Source organism: Telmatherina bonti (assembly GCF_933228915.1).
Source record: "Telmatherina bonti genome assembly, chromosome: 3".
Taxonomy (NCBI): Eukaryota; Metazoa; Chordata; class Actinopteri; order Atheriniformes; family Telmatherinidae; genus Telmatherina; species Telmatherina bonti.
Window position 1 is genome coordinate 24,670,273 of NC_136621.1, and position 16,131 is coordinate 24,686,403.

At 38.3% G+C, this 16,131-nt stretch overlaps 1 protein-coding gene across 1 annotated transcript in view; it reads right to left on the reverse strand.

The window, feature by feature from the left end:
• Positions 1-979: 979 nt before the first annotated feature.
• Positions 980-16,131, reverse strand: part of sh2d3a (SH2 domain containing 3A) — a gene marked incomplete at its 5' end in the record, with an annotated part of 25,727 nt that continues 10,575 nt past the window's right edge. The window contains 11 exons of the mRNA XM_079238135.1: positions 980-1,190; positions 1,570-1,755; positions 3,194-3,305; positions 3,396-3,567; positions 3,878-3,993; positions 4,082-4,243; positions 6,125-6,325; positions 6,448-6,593; positions 6,671-6,790; positions 9,475-9,560; positions 13,480-13,766. Coding sequence (XP_079094261.1) covers positions 997-1,190; positions 1,570-1,755; positions 3,194-3,305; positions 3,396-3,567; positions 3,878-3,993; positions 4,082-4,243; positions 6,125-6,325; positions 6,448-6,593; positions 6,671-6,790; positions 9,475-9,560; positions 13,480-13,766 — 1,782 coding nt within the window. The 3' untranslated portion in view covers positions 980-996. The remainder of the gene's footprint in view (positions 1,191-1,569; positions 1,756-3,193; positions 3,306-3,395; positions 3,568-3,877; positions 3,994-4,081; positions 4,244-6,124; positions 6,326-6,447; positions 6,594-6,670; positions 6,791-9,474; positions 9,561-13,479; positions 13,767-16,131) is intronic.

Genomic DNA, 16,131 nt, shown 5'->3' on the forward strand with positions numbered 1-16,131 from the left:
TTGGTTGTCAATGGGATGGGAAACTCCATTTAAAAAAACAATTTTTATATTTCACATTTTAAAACTTTACATTCTTTTCAGAGAAATTCATTATTCAAATTATTTAATGTATAGTAAAAAATAAAAAATAAAAACTGGATCAGACAAGTAGACTTCTTGTTTTTATACTTTAGAAGCGTCTCCATTTCTCTTACAGCACTGTGCAAAATTTTTGCATTCATACTTAACAAAAAAAAAAGGAGAAATACATTTGTTCCAACTTGAAATCCAGATGGCCTGTCAGCCCAAGGTCAGAAGCATTAATAGTCAAACATTCAGAAAGGAGGGATTTGAGATTCATCTTCCCACTGGAATTTTTAAGTCTGAATCTGAAAATCTTGTAGCTTTTTCAGTCAAGTTTTCCTTGTCTTTTTTGCTACCACTTGCATTAGTAAGTGTTTTACATTGACATGCGCCTTTTTATTTAAAAAAAAAAATATTTACATGTTTAGAAAAAAGATTCATGTCTTGTTTCTTTACTATGTCATTTTACAAGCAACACCTGCAAAAAAGAGCATCTTTCTGTTTTTATTGCATTACAAACACTGAAATAAAACCCTTCTAGTGAATTGTTTGCAACAGTAGTCTAGGGATTTTACTGTAGGCTAAAAGCCCAGTCTGTATGATGCCTGGGTTGGTTCTTTTAAAATTTCAAGTATAAAAATAAATGGTTTGATGTGCAAAACTTCTGATGTTCAGAAAATTGGATTTTGTAAACAAATGCTAGTTTTTGGATAAATGTGGATTTTCTGCAGAAGGAAAATGAATCCAAATCCCTTTCACAGCAATAATCACATTTATTCTAATTTAAAATAATTTTTACAAGTTCAACAGTCTCACATCACAGCAAATGAAGTAAAAGTACTTTTCCTCTGTTTAATCTCACAGCTGAAGCACATCAAGGCTCAGCTGGCACGTTTTCCTCCATGTTTGTCTTTCTTCTCCACTGCGACAGGCTCAGGTCAAAGTATCTGCTTGTGGTGGAATGAGCTCCACAGGTTCCAGTTTATCTGAGAGGACACAAAGAATCTTGTCAAACTTCTTGTATCGTTCCTTTCTGTCAGCGAGCGCCCCCTGATGACCCCAGAACAACCGCAGGGCAAACTCCGTCTGGAAAGCCTCCAGCAGCTCGGGGACTGGTTCCCAGCCTCCTGCAACAATGAGACACATTTCATCAGAACTGCTTTGACAAAACACATGATGCAACTACACACTGATTTGGAGAATAATTCTTAAGTTTCCCTCAAAGTTGCTGACCAAAGAAACACTGACATTCAGAGAATTTGACAAATACATCACCACCAGTAGTATTTCTACCTCACCATAACACCTCTTTTATTGCCTCCCATGCATGCCACTGCTTCTTTGCTTTAGGAAGTTGTAATAGTTGTAACAACTATTAAATGTTTCACTCAATATTATCATCTCTTATAATGCTGGCAGTGGTGTTAATATTTTATATTTGTTTTTAAGTCTCTATATTACTAATTAGGTTTTAAAGCTCATGATGTGTAAATGAATTTCATGTACCTGCAAGCAGAGTGTGTGCATGGTGCTGATAATCTTGCGTGTGTAACACAGCACTGCGAGCTGACTGGAGGAGATCGTAGAGTAGTTGACAGCCCCGCTCACTGTTTTCCACCAGGTCTTCACCCTCCATTGCCATTAAAAAAGGAACCAGGTGTGGCACAGCTATGGGACCTTGGACAACAGACTCTGAAGACACATATGAACACCATCAGATCTAAAACAATATCATTGCTGCAAAGAGAAAGAAGAGGAAACAATGATTGGCCACAATATTTATGTAAAACATGTTTCAACTGGTCTGCATACCATGACACATCAAATTAAACCATCAGTTACAAAAGAAACTTGTTCTTCATGTCTGTGTTTGCTATGTTTTCAAGACTATTATTTTTTTTCAAAGATGCCAGCTAGGACATGCTGCACCACCTTATTCTCTAAATACAACTCCAATGCAGACAAAGGCAACAGTCTGTGTACCTTATATCCAATAAGAAAAAAGATAAGACTGTAGAAATGCATCCATGAGTTGAGTTTATTCGGCTTTCAGATTTTGTCTAATTTGTGGATTATTTTTTACTACATCTTCCTGTCTTTATGCATAAATTGATGTCTGCAAAATATTTTGAAGGATTAATCTATTCCTAAAATCCACTGGCAGAGGAGGATTGCTGGAGGAGGTACAGGTGAAGATTCAGATGTCTAACTGTAGGATAAAATTGTGATGCCTCAATCTAAATTTAATTAAAACTAAATATGGAAAATGATCACAGATGCCTTCAGTGCTCATCTGCTAAAACGTATGTGTCACATGTCAGATCTAACTGGCAAAGATTTAAAACGACAACTCTAAAGTAAGAGCTGATTTTATGAAATGCCTGTCAGCACAGTTTTTCTGTCCTCCCGTCTGTCTTTCCTTCCTCTGGTCATCTATCTGATGGGAGGAACTAAGAAGCAATTAAAATTAGTAAATGGGGTGAGGAGATTATTAACTTCTCGCATCCATAAAAGTATCTTCAGACACCTCAGAAAACTGATTTTTACCCCCCAAAAACCTCCATTTAATCATTGTTTATTTTGTACTTCTATGTTTTATGAATTTAAGCTTAACATATTGATAAAAAAGCAAAACAATTGGAATAAAACTGATACATTGTGCTGACTGGTGTATATAAATAAAACTCTCTCTCCTACTGATAAATCTGACAACTGCATGAGACTGTATTAATGGTGCAGGACCTGCAGAGAACTAGTTCTGGAAAATGCTCATTGATGCACATTTTGTTGCATTCAGCTCCACAAAAAATCCACTGCTATGTTCAGACATTACTTAGTCCAACAAGATGTAAAGACTGTCTTATGTTTTTATATTTCATTATTCAGCTTTCTGCATTATTTTTAAGTCATTTCCATGAAGTTTAGACTAAATTTAATTGACAAAACAGTTCAAAATACTTAAATATGTCAGCAATAAATTTTAGAATAAGTTCTTCATCCTCTGTTCTCATATGCTACTTTAATAGCATCATCCACAGATATTCACCCCTCACTGTTCTAACATGTCACAAATGTATGCAATCATCGGCCTGATGAATAATGCTCCTTGCTCATGAACATCGTTACTCACCATCTCCCTCATTCAGTGACTTCATGAAGGGTTTGAGTTTCTTTTCAAATAAAACAGCACTTTCTGTATGGTTCCTCCTCAGTGCTCGCCATGTCATCTCCAGGCGCACAATCTATAAATGCAGAAGAACAAACAAACAATATACATTCAAGAAAAACTCATTTAGCATCTGCAAAGTGAATCTCTGAGATAAGTACACCACCTGAGGCATCTCCAGGGCCTTCATCACAGCGGAGAAGGAGTAAAGGTTGTGGGCATGTTCTTTCAGGGCCTGAGCCAACAAGATGACTTTGTGTAAAACTGTTGCTCTCTGGCTCACGGTCCCTGTGCAGCCCAAGATGTCTATTGCCACTCCCAGTGCTATTAAATGATGCCTGGAAAACAAGAGGTGGGATGAGACAAAAAAACAAATCCGGTTAACTTGAAACAAAGGTCAACTAAAAATGAAAGTGTTCCACTAACTCCAGATAATCCACTCTACTGGAAACCACAAAAATACTCTTTTTTTTTTTTTTTTTTTTTTTTTTTTGTCTGTGTGCTTTATTTACAAATTAAAATAATAACACTGTTTCAGTAGGCAGATACCTCGAGGGATAATTTACCATTTTCATTGTAAAATAAAATAACTTTTTTTTTAATCTATTCAGCTTATTTTAAAAGTATGAAATTAATTATTGACAATACCTCTCTAGCAAATCCAGTCTTAACTGGTGTCCATGTGGTAGAGTGACAAGCTCCAGCCCTGAATTGGCTCCAATAATCCGCCTCTGCTTATCAGTCAGGCCAACGATGAATGCTACCTGCAATACAATAATGATAAACCCCAAGTTAGTCAGGAGTCACCTCCAAGTCATGCATGCATATGAATAGGATAAGTCTAAGAGATACCTTGGAATCGATGCTGAGCATGTGCAGAGCCATGGTGTTGGCATCTGAACGATTGAACAGCTCTTTGACTGTCAGCAGGACACTGGGCTCCAGGGGCCGATTGTTCTCTGGCAGGAGCAGAGACTTAAACTGGTCCAACTGGAAACAGGATGCCATTTCAGCCTGTGATGTAGCCAAAAGGTATATTAGTACAAAGCTGTCCGTCTCTACAGCAAGCAAAAATTCCTGCATTTGTAATGAAAAGTCTGATAGTCTAAATAGACGTCTGATGGACTGATTTCTAAATAGTTTGAAACAACAGTTTGGAAACCGCAGGCAGTGGAACAGCAGGCATGTAGCATTAGTCTTTAGTCATTTTTTTTCTATCCATGCAAAATGCAGCTTGTACTATGAGATTTTTGGGCAGTTGCAAAGTACAACTCTCCTGTTGTAAAATCTCAATAGTTGAAAGTAGAGAAATCTCCTGAGATGGTCCAATGTGCACTTTTATATGTTTGGACTCATCATCCTAATGCAGGATGATCTGTTAAACTTTTCCTTACTGGTGTTGTGATAGTTGCCTCCAGAATTAATTGGCACTTTTATGAATCTTTTTATCCCACCAGTCAGGCAAGTAAGGAACACTATGCAACACCAGTCCAATGCACTGCCAATCCAGCTCCATACCTTTTGAACCCTTTTTTCCTCAAACCACTTTTTTTTTAACCTCCGATTGTGTCAACTTACACTTGATTAGCTTTACTTTCATGACTAAACATACTAGAATAGTTAGACAAATCTCACAGAATATCTTTTACAGATCTAAGATTGTTTGATTTTCCATTTTACAAATCTCCGAGCCACTTTATCATTAAAATTACATTGGCCTTCTGTCTTGACCCTGACAGTATATGTGCTTTGTATTTTGGTGTAAAATGTATCTGTGTGTTTTAGGAACTGCAAATGGAAATTAGCTTAGAAAGCAGCAATCTGGTACAAAGCATATTTTCCCCTGATCAATGCTGCTGTACATGGTCACTGTTCAATAAACTAAATAAACAAACCCGATAATATTTTGGAACTCTAAACCTGGAGTTATTTTATTATCCTCTAATTGCTCTGTCTAGCTTCTCAATTATTTTTATTTTCAAAAGGCTAGATAGTTTTTTTTAGACAATTAAAATCTCTGTAGACAAGGAAGAGCAAAAGTATGATGCAAAGGTATACTCAAATATTTGCAAAGAACTCCATTTTCTGATTAATTTAATGGCACACCAAAAGTCATTAAGAACATTTCTGAAGCTGTCAATGCCCTGCAGCGTGCAGAGGCTGAGATGCTGCACTGTGCAGCTTTATTACCAGGTCAGGTATCAAACGACAGCTGTTTTGCTTGATGGCACAACGCCACAACGATGGCATTTTAAACTCATCCAGGACTCATTCAGCAAAGAAATGCAAGCATACAATGGAGGAAGTGATGAAAATACAGACAAAGTGGCAGATCAAGAGATAAGACAACATCAAACTGACTGTTATTGGCTGGAGAAAGCTCATAGAAGAGACAGGCTTTCAAGTCAGATTCTGAATTAACTTTTATTAAGGGGTTCCAAAATGTGGAAGTCTATAAAAGGTCTGTAGTGCTGCTTTAAGTTTAAAGTTGGAGCCTATCCCATCTGCTACCAGGTGGGAGGTCAAAGTCAAAGTCAGCTTTATTGTCCCACCAGCGCAGTTTGGCAGTCTTCAGTTCATACAACAGTACCACCTTTAAACAAACCACTAAGTTTTCTGTTTTATTTTTTATATTTTATAGTAAAATTAAAATTAAGTCTCTTTTAGGCCATTGTGTGAGACTGAAAAATGATGAGAAAATTCTGAGCCATTTTTCTTGCAACAATGTGCAACGTTGTCTAATACACTTCGCTGAACTTGTGCAATCTTCAATCATTTAAAGAGTTAGATTCCTATAAATAAGGTAATGATAAAACTATAAACATAAGAACACATCTACTTAGACCAAAAGCAAATGAGACTACAAAATATAAAGAACATTTTATCTATACAAACTTGTGGTCGTTCAAAATGCCGGTCCTCCAATTCCTCTGCTGCCTTCCTCTGGAGCTCTTCTTTTAAGACCAGTGGTGATGATGCTCCATTCTCCTGGGCTTCCAGTAACCCAAAGGAAGTCTCTGTGAGGCGTGCACGACTCTGCCACTTTTCCTCTGCACGCAACCTGTCGACATGGCCTTTCCGCCGCGACTGTGGCACCTGAACACAGGAGGTGAATTAAATCTCCCCACTGAGGATTTTCCGGTTCACGGTTATTGTGTCTTTCATTCCTTGAATATCGTGTTGACAGATGACAGCAGTGGACAATGAAAATTTCTTACTTGTACAACCAGCTCCTCATAGAAAGAAGAGGGGTCTGTAGAGCATGAAGGCATGGTGTTGGGGAAAACTGCAGAGACCCGGAGAGGTTTAGGAGGAGCTTTGGTGTGCAGCTGCCCATCTGAACCTCTCAAAGTTACACCACCACCTGCAGGCACAGAGCAGGAATTCAGACGGAAGAGTTGTTAAAGAAAAGTAGGGTATGTGCTCGCGTGTGCAACTTACCTGGATGGGAAGGACGTGTGTGACGTGGTCGTGGGCTCAGCAGAGGTTCACTGCCTGTGCGAAACACTGGGGAAATGGGTTCAGGGCCAGTGTCTTCTGATTGGGTGTTCTGTGGGACACCTAGATGAAAAATAGGTACAAAAAAGATCAAATTCACATGACCTTTTAATCAAACAGATGAAACTAGCGGTTACAGAAGGATGTAACTGGTATTAGTATCTCCAACACTGGTATATCCTGATCTTATTTCAAATCAGTGAAGCAGTTTTTGGTGGATAGTTTTGTTCAAAGCTAACATCCTGTCTAGTGGCCTGACTTTCCCCTTCACTTTCCTTTTCGCAAATGCATCAACACTACCAAATTGATCTCCCTTGCTAGGACAAGTCAGCTTAATCCTTCATCTCAGGAAAAACAACAATGCCAGAAAACTTGGTTCTCTCCAGGTACTCTGGCTTCCTCTCAACCCTGTAAACCAACGCATGTTAGATTAATTGATTGCTTCACAGATTTGAGCCGCTAGGTAAAAGCGCCTACCAAATGACTGAAGAACTGAACAGAATAGACAACTACTTGTTGATCCAACCCCAAATAATGGACTTTTATAATGGCCGTCAGTTCTTTTAACCTTCAGAGTTGTGTTACCAATATGATGTTTAGCAATTCAGATTGATAAAAACAGTCAAGTTCAACAAAAAACCCTGATCATTACAGAAGCCGAAGACATCTTATTTTCGTTTGTGTACTTTTTTTTTTTTTTTTTTTAACTTGACATCACTTAATGAACCATAAGCTTTCAGTGGCAAATGTGCCTGTAAGCATCAAGCCACAAGAAAAAATAATATATGGGCACAGGTTCTGGTTAATTAATTTATTTTGTTCTTTTTTTATTCCACCATTTTTTTCTAATTTTTTAAGTTTGAACAGCTCCCTTTGGTTCCACAAAAGCCTTAAAACAATTCAGTTCACAATGTTTTACTACCCAGGGCTCGTAAGCATACTTTGAGTATGAATCAGTTTCCTTCTGCAATATTAAACCCAAGTTAACAGCTTATTTCCAGTTAATGCAGCTACAAATATATGACAGTAGACACAGCATGGCAGTGCTGAATGAATATAATTAATCTGTATTTCTTCAATAATTTCTATATTAGAAGAGGACTCATGCCAGTTACTTTGACAGATGAGATCTGGTGTATTTTGCTACATTAGGAATAATAAATCGTATACAAAAATGTTACATATTAATATCATAATCCTTTTGGTAATAATGTCATTAAAAATGCTTTCATAGTGAAAAAATAAACACTTCTAGATCAAGGGTAGGCTACTCCGGTCCTCGAGTGCTACCGCCTGCAAATATTAGGAGTTTCTCTGCTGCAACACACCTGGCACATGTCAGACCTAACTAGCAGAGCTATGCAGAACTTGACATAAAACTCTGCGCAAGTCTGCTAATTAGTCATTGATCTCAAGCTTGATCTTTTTAAAAAAAAAAAAAAAAAAAAAAAAAAAAAAATCAATCAATCAATCAATCAATCAAATCAATTAGAAAACTTTTTGTCATTTTTATCTATTTCCTTGTCTTCTTGGGTGCTGCTAGAGCTTTAACTAGAACTACATGAAAGGTGCTGCAAATAAACTTGCCTTGGGCATTATTGCAGCACAATGATGGACTGGCTGCGGTGTCGTTTATTCCTAATTGTAATTAAGAAAATGACGAGCAAAAAAAATTTTTTGTTTGTTTTTAGTATACAAAAATTTGCTATACTGAAGAATTTTGAGAATCACAATTTAAATCGAATCAGCACACGCCAAAAATCGTTATCAAATTGAATCGGGACAAAAGCATATCATCACAGCCCTACTACACAGTGTTACTGGAATGAAAATATCTGATTATATTATTGATTAGTGGACTGTTATTTGTTTTTCAATGTTTTCCTCTTTGTGCTTTGGTCTTTTCAGCCTTCTTTATGTGCATGTGTGTATATATATGTCATTTTATGCAACTTTTATTTCCTATGCTAAGGATGTTATTTTGTTCTTTGCTTCTGTCTATCTGTCAGCAACTTTATGCAAAAACTACTGGGCAGACTTTTGTGATTTTTTTTTTTTTTTTCTGAAAATGGGTCTCAGTTTAATATAGATTCATTTACATTTTGGAGTGAATTGTGAATACAGAAATTTTAAAAAAAATGTTTTGTCATGATATGGGTGGAAATTAGCTGCTTGGCAGAGGTCTGCATTCTCTGAGTGTTTTTCTAGTTCACTCATTAATTCATTACATTTTATTCCTTCTTTTCTTAAAAGTTCAAAGTTTGTATTGGTGTTGGGACAAATAGTGAGAATACATTTTGAATGTATCTTTATTTGTCGATTAATTATCAATACTGCTTTGTACATTTCAGGGTCACCAGGGTCTGGATCATATCCCAACAATTAGCAGATGAGAGGCAAGGTACATTTTAAACAGGTCACCAGTTTATCTCATGGCCAACAGAGACAGACAAACAACCACCCAAACTTACTCCGAGGGAGATTTTAGAGCTTTGAATTAACCTAATATGCATGTTTTTGGATGGTGGGAGAAAGCTGGAGTACCTGGAGAGTAACCACACATACACATGGAGAATATGCAAACTGCTACCATATATGCAATGCTTTTGCTGTAAAGCTGCAGTGTTAACGACAGCCTCACAGCAGTAAAAGGTCCGGCAGACACAGATGAGCTGGCATTCAGCACAGCTGCATCCATTATATCCAAAAGTGAGTAGACACGAATAAGAAAGAAGTTGACAAAATACCAGTTCGTAGGTTGCTGTCAGACTGTGCAGACTGAAGTGAAGGTCTCCGTCCAACATTCTCCAAATCCGCAGGTTGGCTTCCACTCCTGCAACATTCAGCAGCATGTTTATCTGTTGCCATTTGATCACATGCATAATGTGTCAGCACTGTACAATATAGACATATGTATACATTGGGGGTGGGACTTTAACAAGTTTATTGTGATTAATTACAAATAAATTAGTGTTAAAAAATGCATTTAATTGCAGAACTTTTGTCAGTGCCCAATTTTCTGGTACACCAATGCAAACAGTAGTTCTTAGTTTCTAATTTAGCAACTTTGCTGCTATATTTAGCCATTTTTCAGACCTTTCTAGTACATCTATTTAAAGAAAAAGAAACTTTTAACAAGTCTTGTGGCTTCCTTAGTGATATTGACTTCTGGTGAGCAGCGTGAAAGAACGTGTAGTTTTCTCTCCCTTAGCCCCTCCCTGTCCAGAAGAACACACAAGTTGCAACTTCAAGCTGCAGTCAGAGCAGAAGGTGAACACCTCTGATGCATGACCAAACAAAAGTTGACACTGATTGATCCTGGTTACTGTCAGGTATTAATGCCTATTAATGTGTGGATGAAAACATTTTAAATGTTAAAATTACTGTAACATTTGGTAGAAAACAGCTGGAGCTCTTAGTTAATGTTAAAATTTTTTAAATGGTTTTGTCCAGTAATATTTTTTTTTTTTTACTATTTTAAAATCAAATACATTTTTCCAGACATTAATAGAGCCTGGGTTCACAATATTAAAGACAGAGTATGTAAGATTTCAAGGCGATTCTTTCCACCACCAGGTGGCAAACACCAGGTCATGAGCAAAACCACAAAACTGCAACCTCCACAAACGACCACAGGTTGGCAGTAATGAGCAAAACTCACCCCTCACCCCTCCTCGCCAGCTCCAATGAGGGCAGGAATCGCTTGTGAGCTGTAGCTCAGAGCCGCTCTGCAATAAGGCTTATACTCACCCTACTGGTGGAAAAAAAGTACTTTTTTTTTTACTGGTCAGAAAACATACAAGAAGGGTCTTTGTCATTAATTAGGCCCGAGCACCTTGGCGGTGCGAAGGCCTATTGTAATTGCAGTGTTTATTATTAGGCCCGAGCACCTTGGCGGTGCGAAGGCCTATTGTAATTGCAGTGTTTATTATTTTTATTCGGACACTTCGCGTGCTTTTTTGGAGGCCTGAACGTGCTCGAAAACTCACCAAATTTTGCGTACCCCCCCAAGGGAATGCGAAAAATTTGATATTTTGTGGTGCTCCAGAATGTTTGGGCGAAACTGAACGAGAGCGCCACCTATTTTAGGTGCCCCGCCACTGCATGTCGTTAATCTTTATGAAAATTCATACACATGATCTACATGCTAGGGCGAACAAAAAATCCTCTTAATGTCATGGTGAAATGTCGACAGGAAGGCGGCCATTTTAGGTCAAAGTCAATATTTTGGCGTTTTAGCACCTCGCATTTTAACGAACTCGTCCTAGAGCTTTTATCCCACTGAGCCACAAATTGCTGAGGATGTTCAGGAGGCATGTGTGATTAAATGTTGTGTTATTTCTTCTAATAGGAGACTTAGTTTACGAGGGGCGGGGCCTCAAAGTTTGATGTCTCGCCATGAAAAATTAAACGGATATAACTCCCACATAAAGCAACATTTCTGCACCAAATTTGCTAGATATGATGGCAGTCCCCTCCTACAGAGTTCTATATGCCAATATTTTGATTATGAAATAGCCACGCCCCCTGGAGGTCAAAAGTGTTGTTTTTTGCTCACACACCCATAACTCTGGCTTGGTGGACACCACATGGCCCAAATTCACTCAGGCATCACAAAACATGTTGGTAAAGAGATCTGATAAAGGACGTTGCTCTACGCTGCACGGCATGCCCGTGACGCCATGGCGAAGTTCCATGCGGCGGCGTGACATCATAAATCACTATAAAATTCTCAATTTTGATCTGATCACCCTAAAACTTATAGGGATTAATAAGGGATCAGTCCTGAACAGAATAATGTGACCATTGCTGGTCTAGACCTAAGCCCCGCCCACTTACAACAGGAAGTGGTTTTTTCCACGTTTGAGGGTCATGCTTCTAAGGAAATGGTCCCAAACACTTGAGACTCCTCCAAAACATGTCAAACCCTTTCATGATGCCACAATAAAAACCTCAAGTCGCTACGCTAAACGGGACATGGCGAATGGCGGTCCAACGCCATGAAACAGGAAGTACCTGTGACCAAGCCATGGAACCTTGGACCGCCACCAAACTTGCCATGACTGATGAAAGTAAGGCCCTGAACTAAGCCCCATTGACACATTATGGAATAAATGGAGCATGTCTCCACAGCGCCCCCTACAAAATTTCAATCAATCAGCCCCGCCCACTACATGGACCAACATGGATAAAATTGAGCACAGTTGGAGAACCTTCCAGTACCTTCAAAAAAGTCTCTTGGACATATGGGTTGAATCCAACAGGAAGTCGGCCATTTTGAAAAAGGTGCCATTTTTGGGGTCATTTCTTTGCCATGCATTTTAAACAACTCCTCCTAGGGATATTGTCCAACTGACACCCAACTTGCACAGGATGCTCAGGAGGCATGTGTGATTTAAAGTTGTGCTATTTCTTCTAATAGAAGATTTAGTTTAGGAGGGGCGGGCCTTCAAAGTTTTATGTCTCATTAACAAAGACTTATTGATAAAACTCCCACATAAAACAACATATCAGCACAGGAATCGACACATTTGATGCCAGTCCCATGATGAAAAAAATATTCAATGCAATAATGGGACTATGAATTAGCCCCACCCCTTGGCAACAACAAGTGTCTGATATCGTGAACCAGGAAGTACCTGTAACAAAGCCATGAAATTGTTCATCTTCACCATACTTGCCATGAGTCATGACAGTTATGTCCTCAATAGAGTAAAATTACAATATAGTGGAAAAGATAGTAAATGGCTCCATAGCGCCCCCTACAATATTTCAATCAATCAGCCCCGCCCACTACATTGACTGACATGGATATGATTCGGAAAACTTGTAGACCCTCCCAGTACCTTCAAAAAAGTCTCTTGGACATATGGGCTAAATCCAACAGGAAGTCGGCCATTTTGAAAAGAGTGCCATTTTTGGGGTCATTTCTGTCATTTTCTTTGCCATGCATTTTGAGGAACTTCTCCTAAGAATTTTGTCCAACTTTAACCCAAATGAGTCAGGATGCTCAAGAGACATGTGTGATTAAAAGTTGTGCTATTTCTTTTAATAGGGGATATCATTTAGGAGAGGCGGGGCAGCAAAGCAGATGTGATGCAATGAAAAGGAAAACTGACATAACTCCCACAAAAAACAACCAACCTGCACCAAATTTGCTACAGATGATGCCAGTCATATCCTTCACATTTGTGCATGTCAATAATTAGATTATTAGTTAGCCCCGCCCCTTGGTGACAGGAAGTGACCCTTCATATGGCCTTAATGGCCTGAAGTGCAGTCTGGCTGTATTTTAGGTTGAGAGAGGCATGGGAAGGATGTTGCCAGGGGAGGCGGTGGCATTATGCCGAGCGGCGCCATGGTGCGAGGGCCTATATCACCGCTTGCGGTTTTAATTAAACTTGTAATTTATTAATGCATCAAATATGGACAGACAGGAACCTACATGTTTAAAAAAACTATCTAATTATGATTTTAGTTTTTTTTTTTAGTTAATTTATTTTTAAAATATTGAAAATCTTACATACTCTACCTTTAATTGTTTCTATTATCTAATTTAGTCATCCATTAAAATCCATCAAAATTTAAAAAAAAAAATTGCTTATTGGGGCAAACATTGTTATGCAATTAATGAAGATGATTTAATTACAGAACCTGTAATTAATTAGATTCTTTTTTTTTTTTTTTTTTTTTTTCCCCAAATTGAGTCCCATCCCTGAAATAAAAGTGAACTAAATTCCATTTGCTCTAACCTTAGCAGTGGATTGATGACTTGCAGTGTGTCACCATGTGTTGCACTGAAGCTGCGTCTTTTGTTGTGGTCAGTTTGTTTTGCTCCTCCTGTACCTCTAATGCCACCCTTAGGCTTTTCGTGTTGCTCAATGATGACACGTAGAGGAAGAGTCCGCGTGACGGGGCGAGTAATAGTAGCACCTGAAGCTTTGGATATGGGTTGACGCCCACCCACATAGAATCTGATCAGTGCGGGGATGTTGTCAAAGCGATCGTCCTCAAACTGGAACAGCTCCCGAGAGTAGCCCTGTCAGACAAACCGAGGCACAAGAATAATGAATCAAACAGAACCCATGAAACAAAAGGAGGCCAAAAAAGGTTGCTATTGTAGACTCTAACTTTGCAGTTTAATCATGCAGCTGTATAAATGGTGAACCAGTCACAACAAAAAGTAATAATACATCCCTATATTATGGAAAATTATATATATATATATATATATATATATATATATATATATATATATATATATATATATATATAATAAATTTCCAAAATATAAAACAGTAAGCAGCAACCTTCAATCACCATACTTCTCTGCTAACATTCCAAACATATGAAAGAAAATGTGAAACCGAGCATACCTAAGGGAATGCATTGCCCTGAAACATGCTGAGCACATGAATTAATGAAAATAAAGTGCCTTTTTTGTAACTTTGTGTATTCATTGGAATCTTAAACTATAAGACCCAATTTCTGTGGAAATTCTTCAAGACAATTTAAAATCAAGTTCAGTAGTTTGCCTGCTCGTGTTTTTCCCTACAACAACTGAGCATGCTCCTGATAAGATAATGGATATGGTCCTGAGGGATCTCTAAGACTTGGATCAGGGCATCAGCCAACCGGTGGATGGAATGAGACAATGTCCCACAATGAGGTGCTCGGCTGGACTCAGGTCAGGCCAGTCCACAGCATCAATGCCTGCATCACAAAGGAACTACTGACACACTCAGCTTTACAAGGCAGAGCATTACCATGAATCAGAAGGAATCCAGGTCCCACTGCAGCAACATATGGTCTGACCATAGGTTTGATGGTCTCCTTCTGGTACTTCATGCCAGTCAGAGTACCTCTAGCTATCACATGGAGGTATGTGTGGCCCTCCAAAAGTATGCCTCCCCAGTCACTGACCCACTGCCTAACTGGTCAGCTGGATGATATTAGAGGCAGGAGAATGTTCTCCAAAGCATCTCCTGATTCTTTCACATCTGTTACTGGTGCCCAGAGTGAACCTGTTCTCATTTGTGAAGACCACAGGGACCCAATGGCCAATCTGCCAATCCTGGGGCCTCATTAATCACCGGTGAATAAAAAAAGATTTGAAATTCTTAGTTAGGACTAAAATTTAGCCAGTAAGGATGAAGATAGGAGAAAGGTCTGTGATCACCACCTACAGGACCGTTCCTGTACAGGCCTCATCCTGCTAACTGCCTCGACTCTCCACCAGTTGTCTGCTGCATTTGTACAACAGCAGATGAAGCTGTTTGTGTCTGTCTCTAACTTTACACATTGATATCCCAGAAGTGTGACTGTAACTGGCAGAGTTACATGATAACTGTGTTCCCTTTTTTCACCTGAGCAGTTCACATGTTACCTGCCATCAGAGCCAGCAATGTACTAAGAACTGTTTGGTAGTGCTCTCACTCTTTTGCACCTGATTTTGGGGGGATGTATTTACTTACTTCTCATTTATTGCCACTTATATATGTTGTCTAATTAAATGTTTCTATTGATTCTTCCTTGTAACTGGTGTGAGTGTAAGCAACAAACTACAAAGGCTACTTGATTATGGCAAACATAATTGCGATTATTTTGACTGAAATTGAGATCTTGATTTTTTAACACAATTATCCACTATCTTTAACATCATGAATTAAACATTAAACAGTGATTTTTAAACAATGTATTTAGGATTCCACAAATTTTAGAAAACAAATAACATGAAGTGCAAATACTGATGTAAACTAAATAGATAAATATAAACTCTGTTGCAGTGAACTTTCAAAACCTACTGCAAGTATTCTACATTGCACCGGCAGCCGGAGCCAACTGAGACTGGCCGCTTGAGAGTGCTTTTGTATAGGATGAGGCTCCTGCTTCTTGTTTGATGCAGTTACTGCAGAGCAATATGTGCCTTCAAGTCAGTCGCCAAAACACCAAAAAAGTCTTCAAAAACTCCAGTAAAAGTTGCTAAATTTGTTGTTAGTCGCTTTTAACAGAAAAAGACACTGTAAGGCAGATCCAGGTGGTGAGACGGCTCACTCCCACAATCTAATCACTTGTGCCTTATTTCATGTAGAAGAATTCCTGGAAATATCAAAATCTGTCCATTACCTTTTGAGTTATATTGCTAACAGACAGATGAATTGATGAACAGACGGACAGATGCCAATAAAATTGCCACCTTGGTCAGAATCATGAAAATGTTAATTCAGTTTGTTGGCAGTAGCTTAATTTTATAGCGGTGGTGCATTTGTCCTTGGCAAATGTCAATGTGCAAACAAATATTTGAACAGTTAAGAACATATACATATATACACACATATATATATATACATATACACACATATAATATATATATATATATATATATATATATATATATATATATA